This window comes from Sphaerodactylus townsendi, linkage group LG12 (assembly GCF_021028975.2).
Source record: "Sphaerodactylus townsendi isolate TG3544 linkage group LG12, MPM_Stown_v2.3, whole genome shotgun sequence".
NCBI classification, from domain to species: Eukaryota; Metazoa; Chordata; class Lepidosauria; order Squamata; family Sphaerodactylidae; genus Sphaerodactylus; species Sphaerodactylus townsendi.
In genome coordinates, this window is record NC_059436.1 from 53,529,867 (window position 1) to 53,543,764 (window position 13,898).

The 13,898-nt window shown below is 50.2% G+C and overlaps 1 protein-coding gene across 1 annotated transcript in view; it reads left to right on the forward strand.

Annotated features, from left to right (window-relative positions):
* Positions 1 to 13,898, forward strand: part of SARDH (sarcosine dehydrogenase) — a 121,780-nt gene that overhangs the window by 72,424 nt on the left and 35,458 nt on the right. Inside the window, exons 11-15 of the mRNA XM_048512185.1 lie at positions 1,616 to 1,699; positions 4,345 to 4,458; positions 7,554 to 7,692; positions 10,053 to 10,166; positions 12,854 to 13,001. Of these exons, the coding sequence (XP_048368142.1) occupies positions 1,616 to 1,699; positions 4,345 to 4,458; positions 7,554 to 7,692; positions 10,053 to 10,166; positions 12,854 to 13,001 (599 nt within the window). The remainder of the gene's footprint in view (positions 1 to 1,615; positions 1,700 to 4,344; positions 4,459 to 7,553; positions 7,693 to 10,052; positions 10,167 to 12,853; positions 13,002 to 13,898) is intronic.

The window sequence follows — 13,898 nt, forward strand, 5'->3', positions numbered from 1 at the left end:
CCTAGAATCCCAAGGATGATGGATCACAAAAATCCAGAGGGTTGATGTCATTAATCCTTTCCGACTCATAAGACAGAGTCTATCTGATAAACAAAGCAGGAAGGGGAGGATCTTTTTCAAAGAGGGTTAATGCTGCAATTTTCAGGGAAACTGGGAGGAATGCCTGCCCCTGTGTTTGCCAACCACTGAGTTCAGACTGGATGCTGCTGCTGCTCCTCCTCCTTTTCTTCCCCATAGCATATGCAAAGCCCGTTTTGCAGACAGAAGAGAGGGAAAGAGAAAAGGGGGGGGGGACTTGCTTTGCATCCCAGAGGGAGAGGATCAAACTTTAGCTGAGGAAAGGTCCCTGGCTGCCTCTGACCCACTGAGTCTTGACGCTAGTTACCTTGTCTCTTTTTTTAATCGCTTCTCTCCAGACTCCAGACGGAGTCTCTCCTCTGCTGCTTTCTTTTGCTTCCTTATTTACCCACCTGTTGCATGCAGCTCGCCTCGCCTCCTGGCTCCAGAGAGTCTCTGGGTATGTGAAGGGAGGGGGTGGAGAGAGCTGAGAGTCGACTACTGAGAGTCGACTGCTGGCTGGCCCACCCTCTCCTTTTGTTTACCTTCAACTTCCTTCACAGCCTGAACTCTGAAGGTGCTGCTGGCTGCAAGTCTGTTTGCCTGGCAGGGCAGGGATGCTGACGCCCGAGCGGCCGGCCGGTGAGGGGGGAAGGGGGAGGGGCCAGGCTAGCCCTTAGCAACCCCTTCTCCGCACTAAAAAAAAATAGTAACCACCTCTCGGGAGCCGGCTGCGCTGCATCCCACCTCTGCACGTGACTACATCCCTCGCATGCCCCCCACGTGACTAAACGGCCTCATGCCCTGGGCAGCCGCCCATCCTGCCCAATGGAGGTTACGCTAGTGTCCCAGACTGACAGGCCTGTTTTGCCAGGCACCGAAACTCCAGGCGAGTAGGTGGACTTGGTGGACCTCTGGGTGGGGGCCATTCCACAGTGCAGGGGTCACTATTGAAAACATAAGAACATAAGAACATAAGAACAAGCCAGCTGGATCAGACCAGAGTCCATCTAGTCCAGCACTCTGCTACTCGCAGTGGCCCTCCAGGTGCCTTTGGGAGATCACATGCAGGATGGGAAAGCAAGGGCCTTCTGCTGCTGCTGCTCCCGATCACCTGGTCTGTTAAGGCATTTGCAATCTCAGATCAAGGAGGATCAAGATTGGTAGCCATAAATCGACTTCTCCTCCATAAATCTGTCCAAGCCCCTTTTAAAGCTATCCAGGTGAGTGGCCATCACCACCTCCTGTGGCAGCATATTCCAAACACCAATCACACGTTGAGTGAAGAAGTGTTTCCTTTTATTAGTCCTAATTCTTCCCCCCAGCATTTTCAGTGGATGCCCCCTGGTTCTGGTATTGTGACGGGCCTCCTTACCTGATGGATGGCAGCCTTACTCCGGTGAGAAGCCCTGAGCTAGAGCTCAGCTTCATGCGTTGATATGAACTAAGTAGCCCATTACTCAGCTACTTGGCTTTGGTTGTTAGAGGAGAATATCTGTCTGCTTTTCTTCCAGTTCTGCTTTCTGCCTCCTTACCTTCCTCTTCTTCTGTTCCACAGGAGCTGCTACAGCAAGGCTGCATCTTTCAGGAGAGGCACGGCTGGGAGAGGCCAGGATGGTTCAATCCACGCTGCAAGGCACAGGTAACCATTGGAGAGGAGGGCGCACACTGGACAAGGGCTGTGTCATACTCGGCCAGTTGTAGACTCTAGGGAGCAGCAGTGGCGTAGGAGATTAAGAGCTCGCGTATCTAATCTGGAGGAACCGGGTTTGATTCCCCACTCTGCCGCCTGAGCTGTGGAGGCTTATTTGGGGAATTCAGATTAGCCTGTACACTCCCGCACATGCCAGCTGGGTGACCTTGGGCTAGTCACAGCTTCTCGGAGCTCTCTCAGTCCCACCTACCTCACAGGGTGTTTGTTGTGAGGGGGGAAGGGCAGGGAGATTATCAGCCCCTTTGAGTCTCCTACAGGAGAGCAAGGGGGGATATAAATCCAAACTCTTCTTATTCTTATTCTTGTCTTTTTTGCCCCTATTTTCTGACCTGTACTTGCCTGTGATCTTCACTGCTCCAGCTTCCACTCCAGGCACCCTTCAAAGGTCACCTGCTGGCCTTCAGTCCTTTTTTTCCTTACCACAGTACCAACTTTTGTGCTGCCTCTTTGTATTTGCTGAGGGGTCCCAGCCTCCTTGAGCCCATAGCAGTGGCGTAGCTACCATGGGAATGGGTGGGGACAGGCACCCTGGGTGGACGTCATTGGGGTCATGTGGGGGGCAGAAAAGCATTCCACACCCCTCCTCCTTCCCCCTCACCCTGCCAAACCTCCGGGTGCTCTTGCCCAGCCCCGCCCCGCCCCTGGTTAAGGTAAGTGGGGCATGGGGGCCCCAGGAAATCTTGGAGTCTGCCCCAGGCTTCATTTTCCCTAGCTACGCCCCTGGCCTGCAGGCACCTTGGAATCCTGAAACCGCATGGTGGGCGCAACAGCTTCAGTCACACGGTGAAGATCCTTGCGCTGCGGGGCAGCTCCAGCCAAAGCATATTTTAAAAATATGAAGAGCCAATCAGAAGCCTTGCTGACAGAAGCCCCACCCGGCCACGCCCGTGTTCTAAAAACACTTGGCAGGCGTCTGGGAAGGGGTCAGCAGGTGCCATGGTGCCCGTGCTCACCATGTTGGAGTTAGCCCTTTACTGCTCAGTGCAGCTGAAACCAGGTCTGAGTGCCAGAGACTGCAAGGACGTCCCCCCTCCCCTGGTCCCAGAGGTGGGATCCAGCAGGTTCTCACAGGTTCCCGAGAGTAGGTGACTAATTATTTGTGTGTGCCGAGAGGAGGTTACTAATGCGTGATTTTGCCACGTGATTTTTGCCTTCGTTACGCCCCTCCTCTCAGCAGTAGCGCACAGAACTTGAAGCAGTCTAGCAGGAGGTGCACCGGCGTGCGTGGCAGCCTGCACCTGCGTGCATTCGTTTCCCGCCCAAGGACCGGCACAGTGGCTGCGTCCTTGCCACAGGAACGCCCCGCCCCCGGAATGCCTGGCCCCTTCGTGCCCCGCCCAGCCCCATTGGCACTACGCCACAGTTTGAATCGCACCACCATGGGAACCTGTTACTAAAATTTTTGGATCCCACCACTGCCTGGTCCCCTGGCTGTCCCACGGCCAATGGGCCGTCTGCCATTACCATTCATTCATAAGTGGCCGGGTCAGATGGATCCTGGACCCAAATTTGTGCCTGAAAGCTGAAGTCTGATTTTCCAAACGGGCCAGGATCTCCTCACAGGCCTGTTGTCTAACACCTTTTGTATCCAGACCAAGCCTAAGAGTCCTCTTAAGCCTTGTTCACATGTAAAATCAACAACATTCTTATTATAGAGTTGTTTAAACGCTTGAAAACTTTCAACTGGGTCTGTGCACTTAGTTCTCCATGATCTGCTATGTCAAACATCCCCCACAAGTAGAAAACCAGCAGGTAAAGGACCCTTCTAGAAGTATGATTCTGCTTGCGAGGAGTTTGTTGTTTTTAGCTTGAATAAGGCTTCAAACGTAGTGTTTCCTACTTGTGCCCCAAAGCTACACAATCTGTTCTCTTCTGTTTTCTGCCACCCCATTTCTACCTTTTTTGATACATGTGCTGACCCACCTTGGATTAGTAAACGGACAGCTTTCAGAAAAGTTTGAGGTGGGGGGGAGGGGGATGACGTGAAAGTTCTGTCTGCCACATAAGATTGATTGTGGCTTGTTCACACTTTGCATGAGAGCATGAGAACATAAGAACATAAGAACAAGCCAGCTGGATCAGACCAGAGTCCATCTAGTCCAGCTCTCTGCTACTTGCAGTGGCCCACCAGGTGCCTTTGGGAGCTCACATGCAGGATGTGAACACAATGGCCTTCTGCGGCTGTTGCTCCCGAGCACCTGGACTGTTAAGGCATTTGCAATCTCAGATCAAAGAGGATCAAGATTGGTAGCCATAAATCGACTTCTCCTCCATAAATCTGTCCAAGCCCCTTTTAAAGCTATCCAGGTGAGTGGCCATCACCACCTCTCGTGGCAGCATATTCCAAACACCAATCACACGTTGCGTGAAGAAGTGTTTCCTTTTATTAGTCCTAATTCTTCCCCCCAGCATTTTCAATGGATGCCCCCTGGTTCTAGTATTGTGAGAAAGAGAGAAAAATGAGGATCCAGTCTAGATGAATGGGCACGTGTGAATTGGTTTTATTCGTTCCATGGTGAAACAGGAAGGACTGTTCTGTTCCTTGCTTTTTATTTTCACCATTTTCAATGTAGGTTTTGGATTATGACTACTACGGGGCGTACGGCCATAAACCTCACCAAGGCTACACTTATAACCAGCTGCTGTCAGATGAGTACACTTTCGATTTCCCCCCACATCACAAAGTGGTGAGTAGACCATGCTCAGAGCGTTGAACGAGAGAGCAGCCAGCTCCATAATTTGGGCCCTTTTATAAGGACGGCAGGATCTTTACATGCAGCAGAACAAGGGAAGGGAGTTCAGAGGGGGAATAGCCAGAGGTGGGATCCAGCAGGTTCTCACCAGTTCCCGAGAGTGGGTTACTAATTATTTGTGTGTGCCGAGAGGGGGTTACTAATTGGGTCCGCTTTTCCGTCTCCACGCCCTCGCCTCCCCGAGAGGCATCCTGCCTTTGAACGTGAAGGTTCCATATACCCTGTTTCCCCTAACATAAGACATCCCCGAAAAATAAGACATAGTAGAGGTTTTGCTGAAGTGCGAAATATAAGGCATCCCCCGAAAGTAAGACATAGCAAAGTTTTTGTTTGGAAGCATGCCCGACGAACAGAACACAGGAAAAATAAGACATCCCCTGAAAATAAGACATAGCACATCTTTGGGAGCAAAAATTAATATAAGACACTGTCTTATATTCGGGGAAACACGGTAGCAATTGCGACTAATAATGTCACTCCCTGAACTGGGTTAATCCCTTTCAGGTACTGCAATTCATGGATTCTCAGCCTTTTGTACCTTTTATCTCACCAGTCTCTATCAAAGAACCTGTGTGTTTCACCATTGCTGTGTTCAGATTTGTGAGTTGGGGCATTTTCTAGAAATGTGATGATGATTTAGAAATGACCTGGTGCAAAAAAAAATCGGGGGGTCGTGGTGGGGTGGCTGCCCATGGGGGGGGGGGGGCATCCAACTCAGGTTTTGCCCAGGGCTCAGGTTTGCCTCTGCCCCCTTTGCTGAGGGGGGACTGGCGAGGGAACCTGTTACTAAAATTTTTGGATCCCACCACTGGGAATAGCTGCTTCAGAGTATGAGCGTTTGCATGTTTCCCCCTACCCACAATCCCTGCAAGTAGAAAACTAGGAGAGGAGGGAGAGGGCTGGGCTGGCTTTTTCTTGCAGGGAGTGAACCACTTGTGAAGGCTCTTCATGCAAAGACGAAATGAGGAGGGGATGGACAGTCGATGAAAAGAATTCTCTCCCCAGTTTCCTGCTAAAGAGACAGAAAATTCAGCCCAGAGCCTGTTCGTGGTGCCCAAATGTCCCAGGATGCATTGTGATTCACTGCAGTGCAAGATGGGCACGTATGCTGTGCTGCAACAGTCAGCTCAGCGGATCTTAACAGCATCAGGGGGAGGAAGGCATCCCCACCTATCTGAGCTCCTTTGCCAAGAGATGCCAGCAATTGCTGCTGAAACCTTTCACATACTGAGCAGATGCAGCAGTGGCGTAGTGGTTAAGAGCAGGTGCACTCTAATCTGGGGAACCGGGTTTGAGTCCCCGCTCTGCCACTTGAGCTGTGGAGGCGTATCTGGTGAACCACATTAGCTTGTGCACTCCCACACACGCCAGCTGGGTGACCTTGGGCTAGACACAGTTCTTCAGAGTTCTCTCAGCCCCACCAACCTCACAGGGAGTTTGTTGTGAGGGGAAGGGAAAGGAGTTTGTAAGCCCCTTTGGCTCTCCTTACAGGAGAGAAAGTGTGTGTATGGGGGTATAAATCTAAACTCTTCTCTTCTACTTTGCTGAGGGATCAGGTAGGAGAAGAAGGGGTGGACCGGGGTGAGGTATTATAGAGCCATTAAGCTGGGAAGAGGCCAAAAACCTACAGTTCTCACAATGCCCTGGGTCCCCTCTTTTGGAGTTCTGCTTTCCACGTCACATGTGGTTTTGGGATGGTATGCTTGTGGAGGACAATGGCCAGGAGCCACAGCAGCAAAGTGTGGGGTGTGGAGGCCGGCTATAAAGTGTGGTTGATGTTGCTGTGTTAAGAACATAAGAACATAAGAACAAGCCAGCTGGATCAGACCAGAGTCCATCTAGTCCAGCTCTCTGCTGCTCGCAGTGGCCCACCAGGTGCCTTTGGGAGCTCACGTGCAGGATGTGAAAGCAATGACCTTCTGCGGCTGTTGCTCCCGAGCACCTGGACTGTTAAGGCATTTGCAATCTCAGATCAAAGAGGATCAAGATTGGTAGCCAGAGATCGACTTCTCCTCCATAAATCTGTCCAAGCCCCTTTTAAAGCTATCCAGGTGAGTGGCCATCACCACCTCCTGGGGCAGCATATTCCAAACTGTAGGTTTTTGGCCTCTGGAATGGCTGGCGTGGGGGTGCATAGGCTGGGGGTCAGACACAAAGCAAAAGCTACGAAACCAGAGTCCAGAGACTCCCTCCCGTGCCGGGAGCAAAGCAAGAGACAGGCAGGTTGAGAACTGGACCCAGGAAACGTGGAGCAGTTCTGGGGCATCTGAGTGTGTTCAGTTGCCCTTGCTGCCCCACACGCTTCCCCTGTCTTCTCTTCTGGACCAGCGTAGCCTCCAAAGTATGAATTCTAGGGGAAGGGTCTTTTGACGGAGGGCAGCCACCCTGGGGGTCCTTCTTCACTGCTGGTTCTCCTTGCTTGGGATGGTGCTCACCCCCCCGCCCCCCGGCCCGGCCTGGCCCAATTGCACACAGATTTCTCTCCATGTTTTTCAGTTACATGAACAACCCATTCATGTGCTGAATCCAACGGCCAATTCTGTGCCGGCTTCCTGGAGAAGCACAGAGCCTTCCCTATTCTTGTCACATCCCATGATTCAAGTTTAGTGCGTTTGATTTCCCCGAGCAAACCAGACGAGCCCACGAAAGGCTGCCTGTGGTGCGAAAGGACCCCGTGGCTGTCCTTTGCTGAACCAAGTGCAATTGTGCTTTTGAAAAACAAATTCCAGTTGTGTGTGTGTGGCGGGGGGGGGGGGGGGGCAATGTTATAAAAGTCAAAGGTAGGAGTTGGCTCGGTGGTTGTACTTGGAGGAATGTTTCAAGGGAAGTTTCATTTTCTCAAAGGAGACATGAAAAGATCCAGCATGATTTTATCACGTCTCTCTTTTATCTCTTCTGTCTGCCTGCCACTGCCTTCATGTGAACGACTTCTTGGAAGTGGTCTTTACTGTCTGTGTGTGTGTGCGCGTGCGTGCTCAAGAGAGCTGCGGTGTGCCCACTTCAATCCTGTATGTCTTTTCGATTTTTAGATCAGGAACGAGTGCTTAAGCTGCCGAAATGCTGTGGCTGTCTTCAACATGTCTTACTTTGGCAAATTTTACCTCGTTGGCCCCGAGGCCAGGAAGGCCGCCAGCTGGCTGTTTACAGCGGATGTTAGCAAGCCCCCAGGTAGGGACACAGACCAGTTATTTTCAGAGGCACCCGTGTGACGGTGCCAATTTCGTCGATGCTTTCATCTGGATTGAACACAGTCCCCTCCCAGATAATTGTATACGTTGAGCCAGATGTCACGCTACTCACGTTTGAGGGCAGCTTAAAAGACAGGCTGGCCACATTCCCTGCCAGGGGGGTAGATGGGAAACCCTTGAGGGGCAGCAAAAGGGTTTTCTGCATTGTCGAAGGCTTTCACGGCCGGATTCAACTGGTTGTTGTCGGTTTTCATGTAACAGACTTCTCTCTGTGCTGAGTGGGCCAAGAGGGATCTGAAGCCGCTCAGCTGTCAATCCAGTTGGCCCCCAGTGTGCAGAAGTTGGGCTTGTACCTAAAGGGATTCCCTGGCCCTGACTCTCACCTTTGGATCCATAAAAATGCTGAATGCTCAGTCTTATCGGGAGCATTCGCTGAAAGCAGGAGGAAGGGTCCTCGCCTGTGCTGAGGGACAGAAGAAGAAGGGCCACTCAGAGGAACAAGGAGCTGAAGCTAGGAAAACAGAGATTTGGGGACTTCTCAATTTTGAGCCAACTCCTGGTGTCCTGGTGCACACTTTGCAAGCTGAATGCTGGACACGCTTTGTGCTCCTCCTTGCCACTCCGGCTGCCTTTGGTTAAACAGCAGGCCAGGTTTTATTGTCTGTCTGTCAGTAAGTTGACCGGAAACATAAATATTTTGAAAACTACTGCACACTTGTACTAGCAGTCGCAGGGGAGGGGGGCACAGGCCCTTTGGAAGCACAGTTGAAGCTAGCCAATAGATCCTGTGACAGGTTTTCCAACACATTTGACACTTGAAGGACTCGGTGGGGGTTGGGGCATATGCTCATGCATGCACGGGGGTTGTTTTTTGCAATACCCTCTGCAGAAGAGAACACCATACATGTGTTCCCCGCTGCAACGGCTTGGGTGGGAGACCTTGTCACAAAGCCAGTGTTTTGTCGCCTTCATCCATCTTATCTATCTATCTATCTATCTATCTATCTATCTATCTATCTATCTATCTATCTATCTATCTATCTATCTATCTATCTATCTATCTATCTATCTATCTATCTATCTATCTATCTATCTATCTATCTATCTATCTATCTATCTATCTATCTATCTATCTATCTATCTATCTATCTATCTATCTATCTATCTATCTATCTATCTATCTATCTATCTATCTATCTATCTATCAATCAATCAATCATCGGCCGCCTCATCCCCGAAGGGGATCAACAACATAAAACACTAAACCCATTAAAACCTATGCAGCGATTACAAACAACAAAGAGCTATAAAATAAGACAACCAAGGTTTTTATAAAAACAGAAGTTGTTTAAAAACAGGTGCCCGATCTAAGGCTAAAAAGAAAGGGAGGGAGTAGGCCGGGCCCGCGATGGAATCCAAAATCAGGCCCAACCGTAATAAAAGATGGAACCTGGCAGCCTCAGTTTCAGTGGGGGGCGGCAGAACCATGGCTGGCCCCTCCAAAAGCCCTGTGGAATAGCTCCGTCTTGCAGGCCCTGTGGAACTCACCAAGGTCCCGCAGGGCCCGGACAGCTGGAGGAAGAGCGTTCCACCAGGCAGTGGCCAGAGCTGTAAAGGCTCTGGCCCAGGTCGAGGCCAACCGTATCATTGCGAGGCTAGGGGTCACCAGCAGTTCTTGCCTTGTTTTGGCTAATCCTTGAGAGACATCCCAGCTCAGTGGACTGATAAGGCATCTGGATGATTCAGAAGCTTGGGAGGGGGCGTGGCTCAGTGGGAGGGCATCTCCTTGGCATGCAGAATGTCCCAAGTTCAGTCCCTGTCATCTCCAGGTAAAAAGGATCAGGTAATATCGTTGGAGGCTTTCACGGCCGGAATCACTGGGGTGCTGTGTGGTTTCCGGGCTGTATGGCCGTGTTCTAGCAGCATTCTCTCTTGACGTTTCGCCTGCATCTGTGGCTGGCATCTTCAGAGGATCTGATGATAGTAAAGCAAGTGGAGTATATATACCTGTGGTATATATTCCTCTGAAGATGCCAGTCACAGATGCAGGCGAAACGTCAGGAGAAAATGCTACTGGAACATGGCCAGACAGCCCGGAAACCACACAGCACTCCAGATCAGGTAGTAGGTGACATGAAAGGCCTTTACCTGAGAACCTGGAGAGCTGCTGCCAGTCCTGACTTTGATGCTTTGATGCAGACAGTCCTGACTTTGATGCTGACCCCCGAGAGGTCAGCCCTGGGTGGTCATGTGTTCCCAAAAGCGTCTCCGTTTTAAATGAGAACCATTCTTACCAATGATATCCTTTCGTCCTTTGTGGGCCTCCTTCTTTGCTTCCAGGGACAACTGTCTACACGTGTATGCTAAATGATCGCGGGGGAGCTGAGAGCGACCTGACCGTCAGTCCAATCGAGCCTGGCAGCGAGGATTCGGCATTGGCGCCAGCCTTTGAAGGTAGGAAGACCCCCACACGCCCCACGTTGTCCCTACTCTTCTTCAAAATCATTTCTCTGGTGGCTGCTTTGATCTGCAGACCAAGTCTTCTGTGGAGCTGATGCATTGTGAAGGACAGGCTGTCCAAGGCCAAGGAGCAGAAGTGGTGTAGGAGGTTAAGAGCTCATGTATCTAATCTGGAGGAACCGGGTTTGATTCCCAGCTCTGCCACCTTAGCTGTGGAGGCTTATCTGGGGAATTCAGATTAGCCTGTGCACTCCCACACATGCCAGCTGGGTGACCTTGGGCTAGTCACAGCTTCTCGGAGCTCTCTCAGCCCCACCCACCTCACAGGGTGTTTGTTGTGAGGGGGGAAGGGCAAGGAGATTGTAAGCCCCTTTGAGTCTCCTGCAGGAGAGAAAGGGGGGATATAAATCCAAACTCCTCCTCCTCCTCCTCTTCCTCCTCCTCCTCCTCCTCCTCCTCCTCCTCTTCTTCTTCTTCTTCTTCTTCTTCTTCTTCCTCCTCCTCCTCATTTCATCCTGCCCTGGATTAAAGCGGTCCAGACAAAGCAAAGTGTGGTTCTGTGGGTGAAGTCCCAGTCTGTCAGCCCACAGCCAGACTCAACTGGTTGTTGTGGGCTTTCCAGGCTGTGTGGCCGTGGTCTGTTAGATCTTGTTCCTCAAGGAACAAGATCTACCAGAGCACGGCCACACAGCCCGGAAAGCCCACAACAACTAGTGAGGGTGGTTTGTGGTTTGCCCAGAGAGGTTCATGGCTGATAGAGGTTCATGGACCCCCAGACTGCGGGCCAAAGAGGTTGGTGCCAAAGGGACCCCTTCTAACACCAGTGGCTGGAAATTCCCAGTCCCCTTTCTGCGACTCAGCTAGAGGATCTCCTCTTCGATGGATTAAGTTTTAACCTGCTCTGCTTCAACCAGTCAGCGATCGCCTCCAAACAGTGCTGTAGATCTGCAGGGGCAGAGGGGGGATATAAATCCAAACTCCAAATCGATTGTGATTCTGGAAGATCTCCAGGCCCCGCCTGGAGGTTGGCAACCTTGGCCTCCAATAGGCTGCTGTCGGTGCTGGAGAGAGCTGCAATTTAATTACCTGTGACTAGACACCTGAGCGGTCATTACCCCCCACCCCAAGTCTCCATCCATCAGCCGCAGTAACTCAATTGCTGCTGTGTCTTGCAAACCAGCCCAGTGCTGATGTAGTTTGCTGGCGCGGTTGCTGCTTGAAGAGCTCTGGGGCAGCCGTGACCTCTCAGCGGCCGGAGCCTGCCGCGATCAAAGACAACGACAGGAAAGGAGAAAGAGGCAGCCGATGGGTTTGTGCTTTTGCTTGCCCGGTGCCAGGTGACCGGAGGGCAGGTTTGCTCATCTGACTTACACAAGAAGAGTCTCGCTGGATCAGACCAGCGGTTCATGAGCCGGACCTGAAGGCAGCAGCTCTCTCTGTTCACCCCCACCAGTAAGCAGTATGCTGAAGTATATACTGCCTGTAAACAGGGAGGCTCCATTTATCTGTTACAGCTAAGGGCTGAAACAGAGATGACAGCCCAATGCAAGGAAAAGTGCAAATAAATTCGTGAGGGCTATATTCTAATCACAATTCTAAATAACCTTATGCAGATATACAGGTAAGTTAAGCAACAACATTCATCTATATCAGCCAAATACAACTGGACATCTCATTGAGAGGATAGTTCGCATCAAGTCTCTGTATGGTGAAGCAATATAGATGATATAGATGAATGTTGTTGCTTAACTTACCTGTATATCTGCATAAGGTTGTTTATAATTGTGATTAGGATATAGTCTTCACGAATTTATTTGCACTTTTCCTTGCATTGGGCTGTTATTTTTGGGTTTTGCCAAACCTGTTGCGGTTTATTGCGTTTATTTTTGCCCGGTCCATTTTTCCTGAAACAGAGATGATCCTGGAAGATCTGTGACTGGCCTGTCCTAGCATTTATAGACCGGAAACATCAGCCAGGAATGAGGGGTCTATAATCCTTACTGTTGAATCTGGTCCCGGGAAGGAAGCCAAGTCAGACAGCCGCTCTTATTTTTCTTTCTACAAACTACTACTACTACTAACAGTGGATTGGAGTCACTGAAACTGCACCGTTTTCCCCTCTTCTCTCCCCACCACTGTAGTGGCTTCCACAGCTACTGTTTTCATTTGTATAAAATGCAGGGAAGACTGTCCCTTTATGGATCTCCCAATGCCCCACCTGGTCGGCCCTAATGGGTTACTAGGGGAGAGGGGCGGTCTTTCTTCTCCTCCTGACTTCTGGTCCTGTCTAAAGGCTATTGAGGGAGCCTCTTCTGCTCCATGAGTTTATACAAGCCTTAAAAAAAGAGAGTTGGATTTATTTCCCCCCTTTCCTATAGGAGACTCAAAGGGGCTGACAAACTCCTTTCCCTTCCCCTGCCCCTCACAACAAACACCCTGTGAGGTGGGTGGGGCTGAGAGAACTCCAAAGAACTGTGATTAGCCCAAGGTCACCCAGCTGGCGTGTGTTGAAGTGCACAAGCTAATCTAATTCACCAGATAAGCCTCCACAGCTCAAGTGGCAGAGCAGGGAATCAAACCTGGTCCTCCAGATTAGAATGTACCTGCTCTTATCCAAACTCTTTTTCTTCTAATGTTTCACGCCCAGTTTTCAACAATACAGTCCCTGGTATCATTTGCAGGAGATGGCTACTACCTCGCGATTGGTGGAGCCGTGGCCCAGCAGAACTGGTCACACATCACCACGACCCTGCAGGACAAAAAGTTTCAGTGCCGGTTGATCGATCGATCAGAAGAGCTTGGGATGATCAGCATTCAAGGACCATCCAGGTGAGGGAAACAGTGGGAGAAACCTGACCACCATTTGGCCTGTACTTGGCCTGTACTTGAGGAAATCAGGGTGTGGGAGATGTTTTTGAAGTCACCAGAGGCCAATGAATTCTGCCTCAAAGCCCAATAACAAGGTGAACTGGTATGCTGACACCCAGAGAGATCTTCCGAACCTTAAAAAGTAGACTTCTAGAACAGGAATATCATATCTTGTTGGGGCAAGCAAATAAATCATGCTCACCCCTCTCTGTCGGAATAATACCGGAACAGGGGCACATAGCCAAATATCTTGAATTATTAACTGACCCCCAACAGAGATGGATTATCACAAGGGCCAGATCCAATACCTTCCCATCGGCCATTACAAAGGGTCACTACTTATCCATCCCTCTCCAGGATCGGGTTTGTCCACACTGTAAAAATCAAGTGGAGACTCTTGCTCACATTATTCTTGACTGTCCGAGATATGTGGGCATCAGGAATTTCTCTCCCAGGCTGGCCCTAGACAAATCTGAAAGTGACTCTGACTGCTCTGTTGTGGAGCTTCTGTTAAACCACACAGATGTCGTGCTCTTGGGAAAAGTAGCAAAATTTCTTTTACAAGTGACAGAACTTTCTAAGTAATGTATACTGCTATATAGTCTTCCTGTCTGCGCTTTGAATGTACTCCTGATTTGTATTTCAAAAATGTCTGGCAACGCTCTAGAATCTATTTTTAAATGCCAAATAAAGGTGGTGGTTGTTGTTGTTGTTGAACAAGGTGAACTTTTTGGAGATTTCTGTGGGTGTTTGAATGGAAGTTTAAAATATTTCCATTAATCTGAAGAAATTTTTTTCCAGGAGGCTCTTTTGAACCTTTTGCTAGAGCCGTCTAGGATGCACGGTGTTATGTGTATT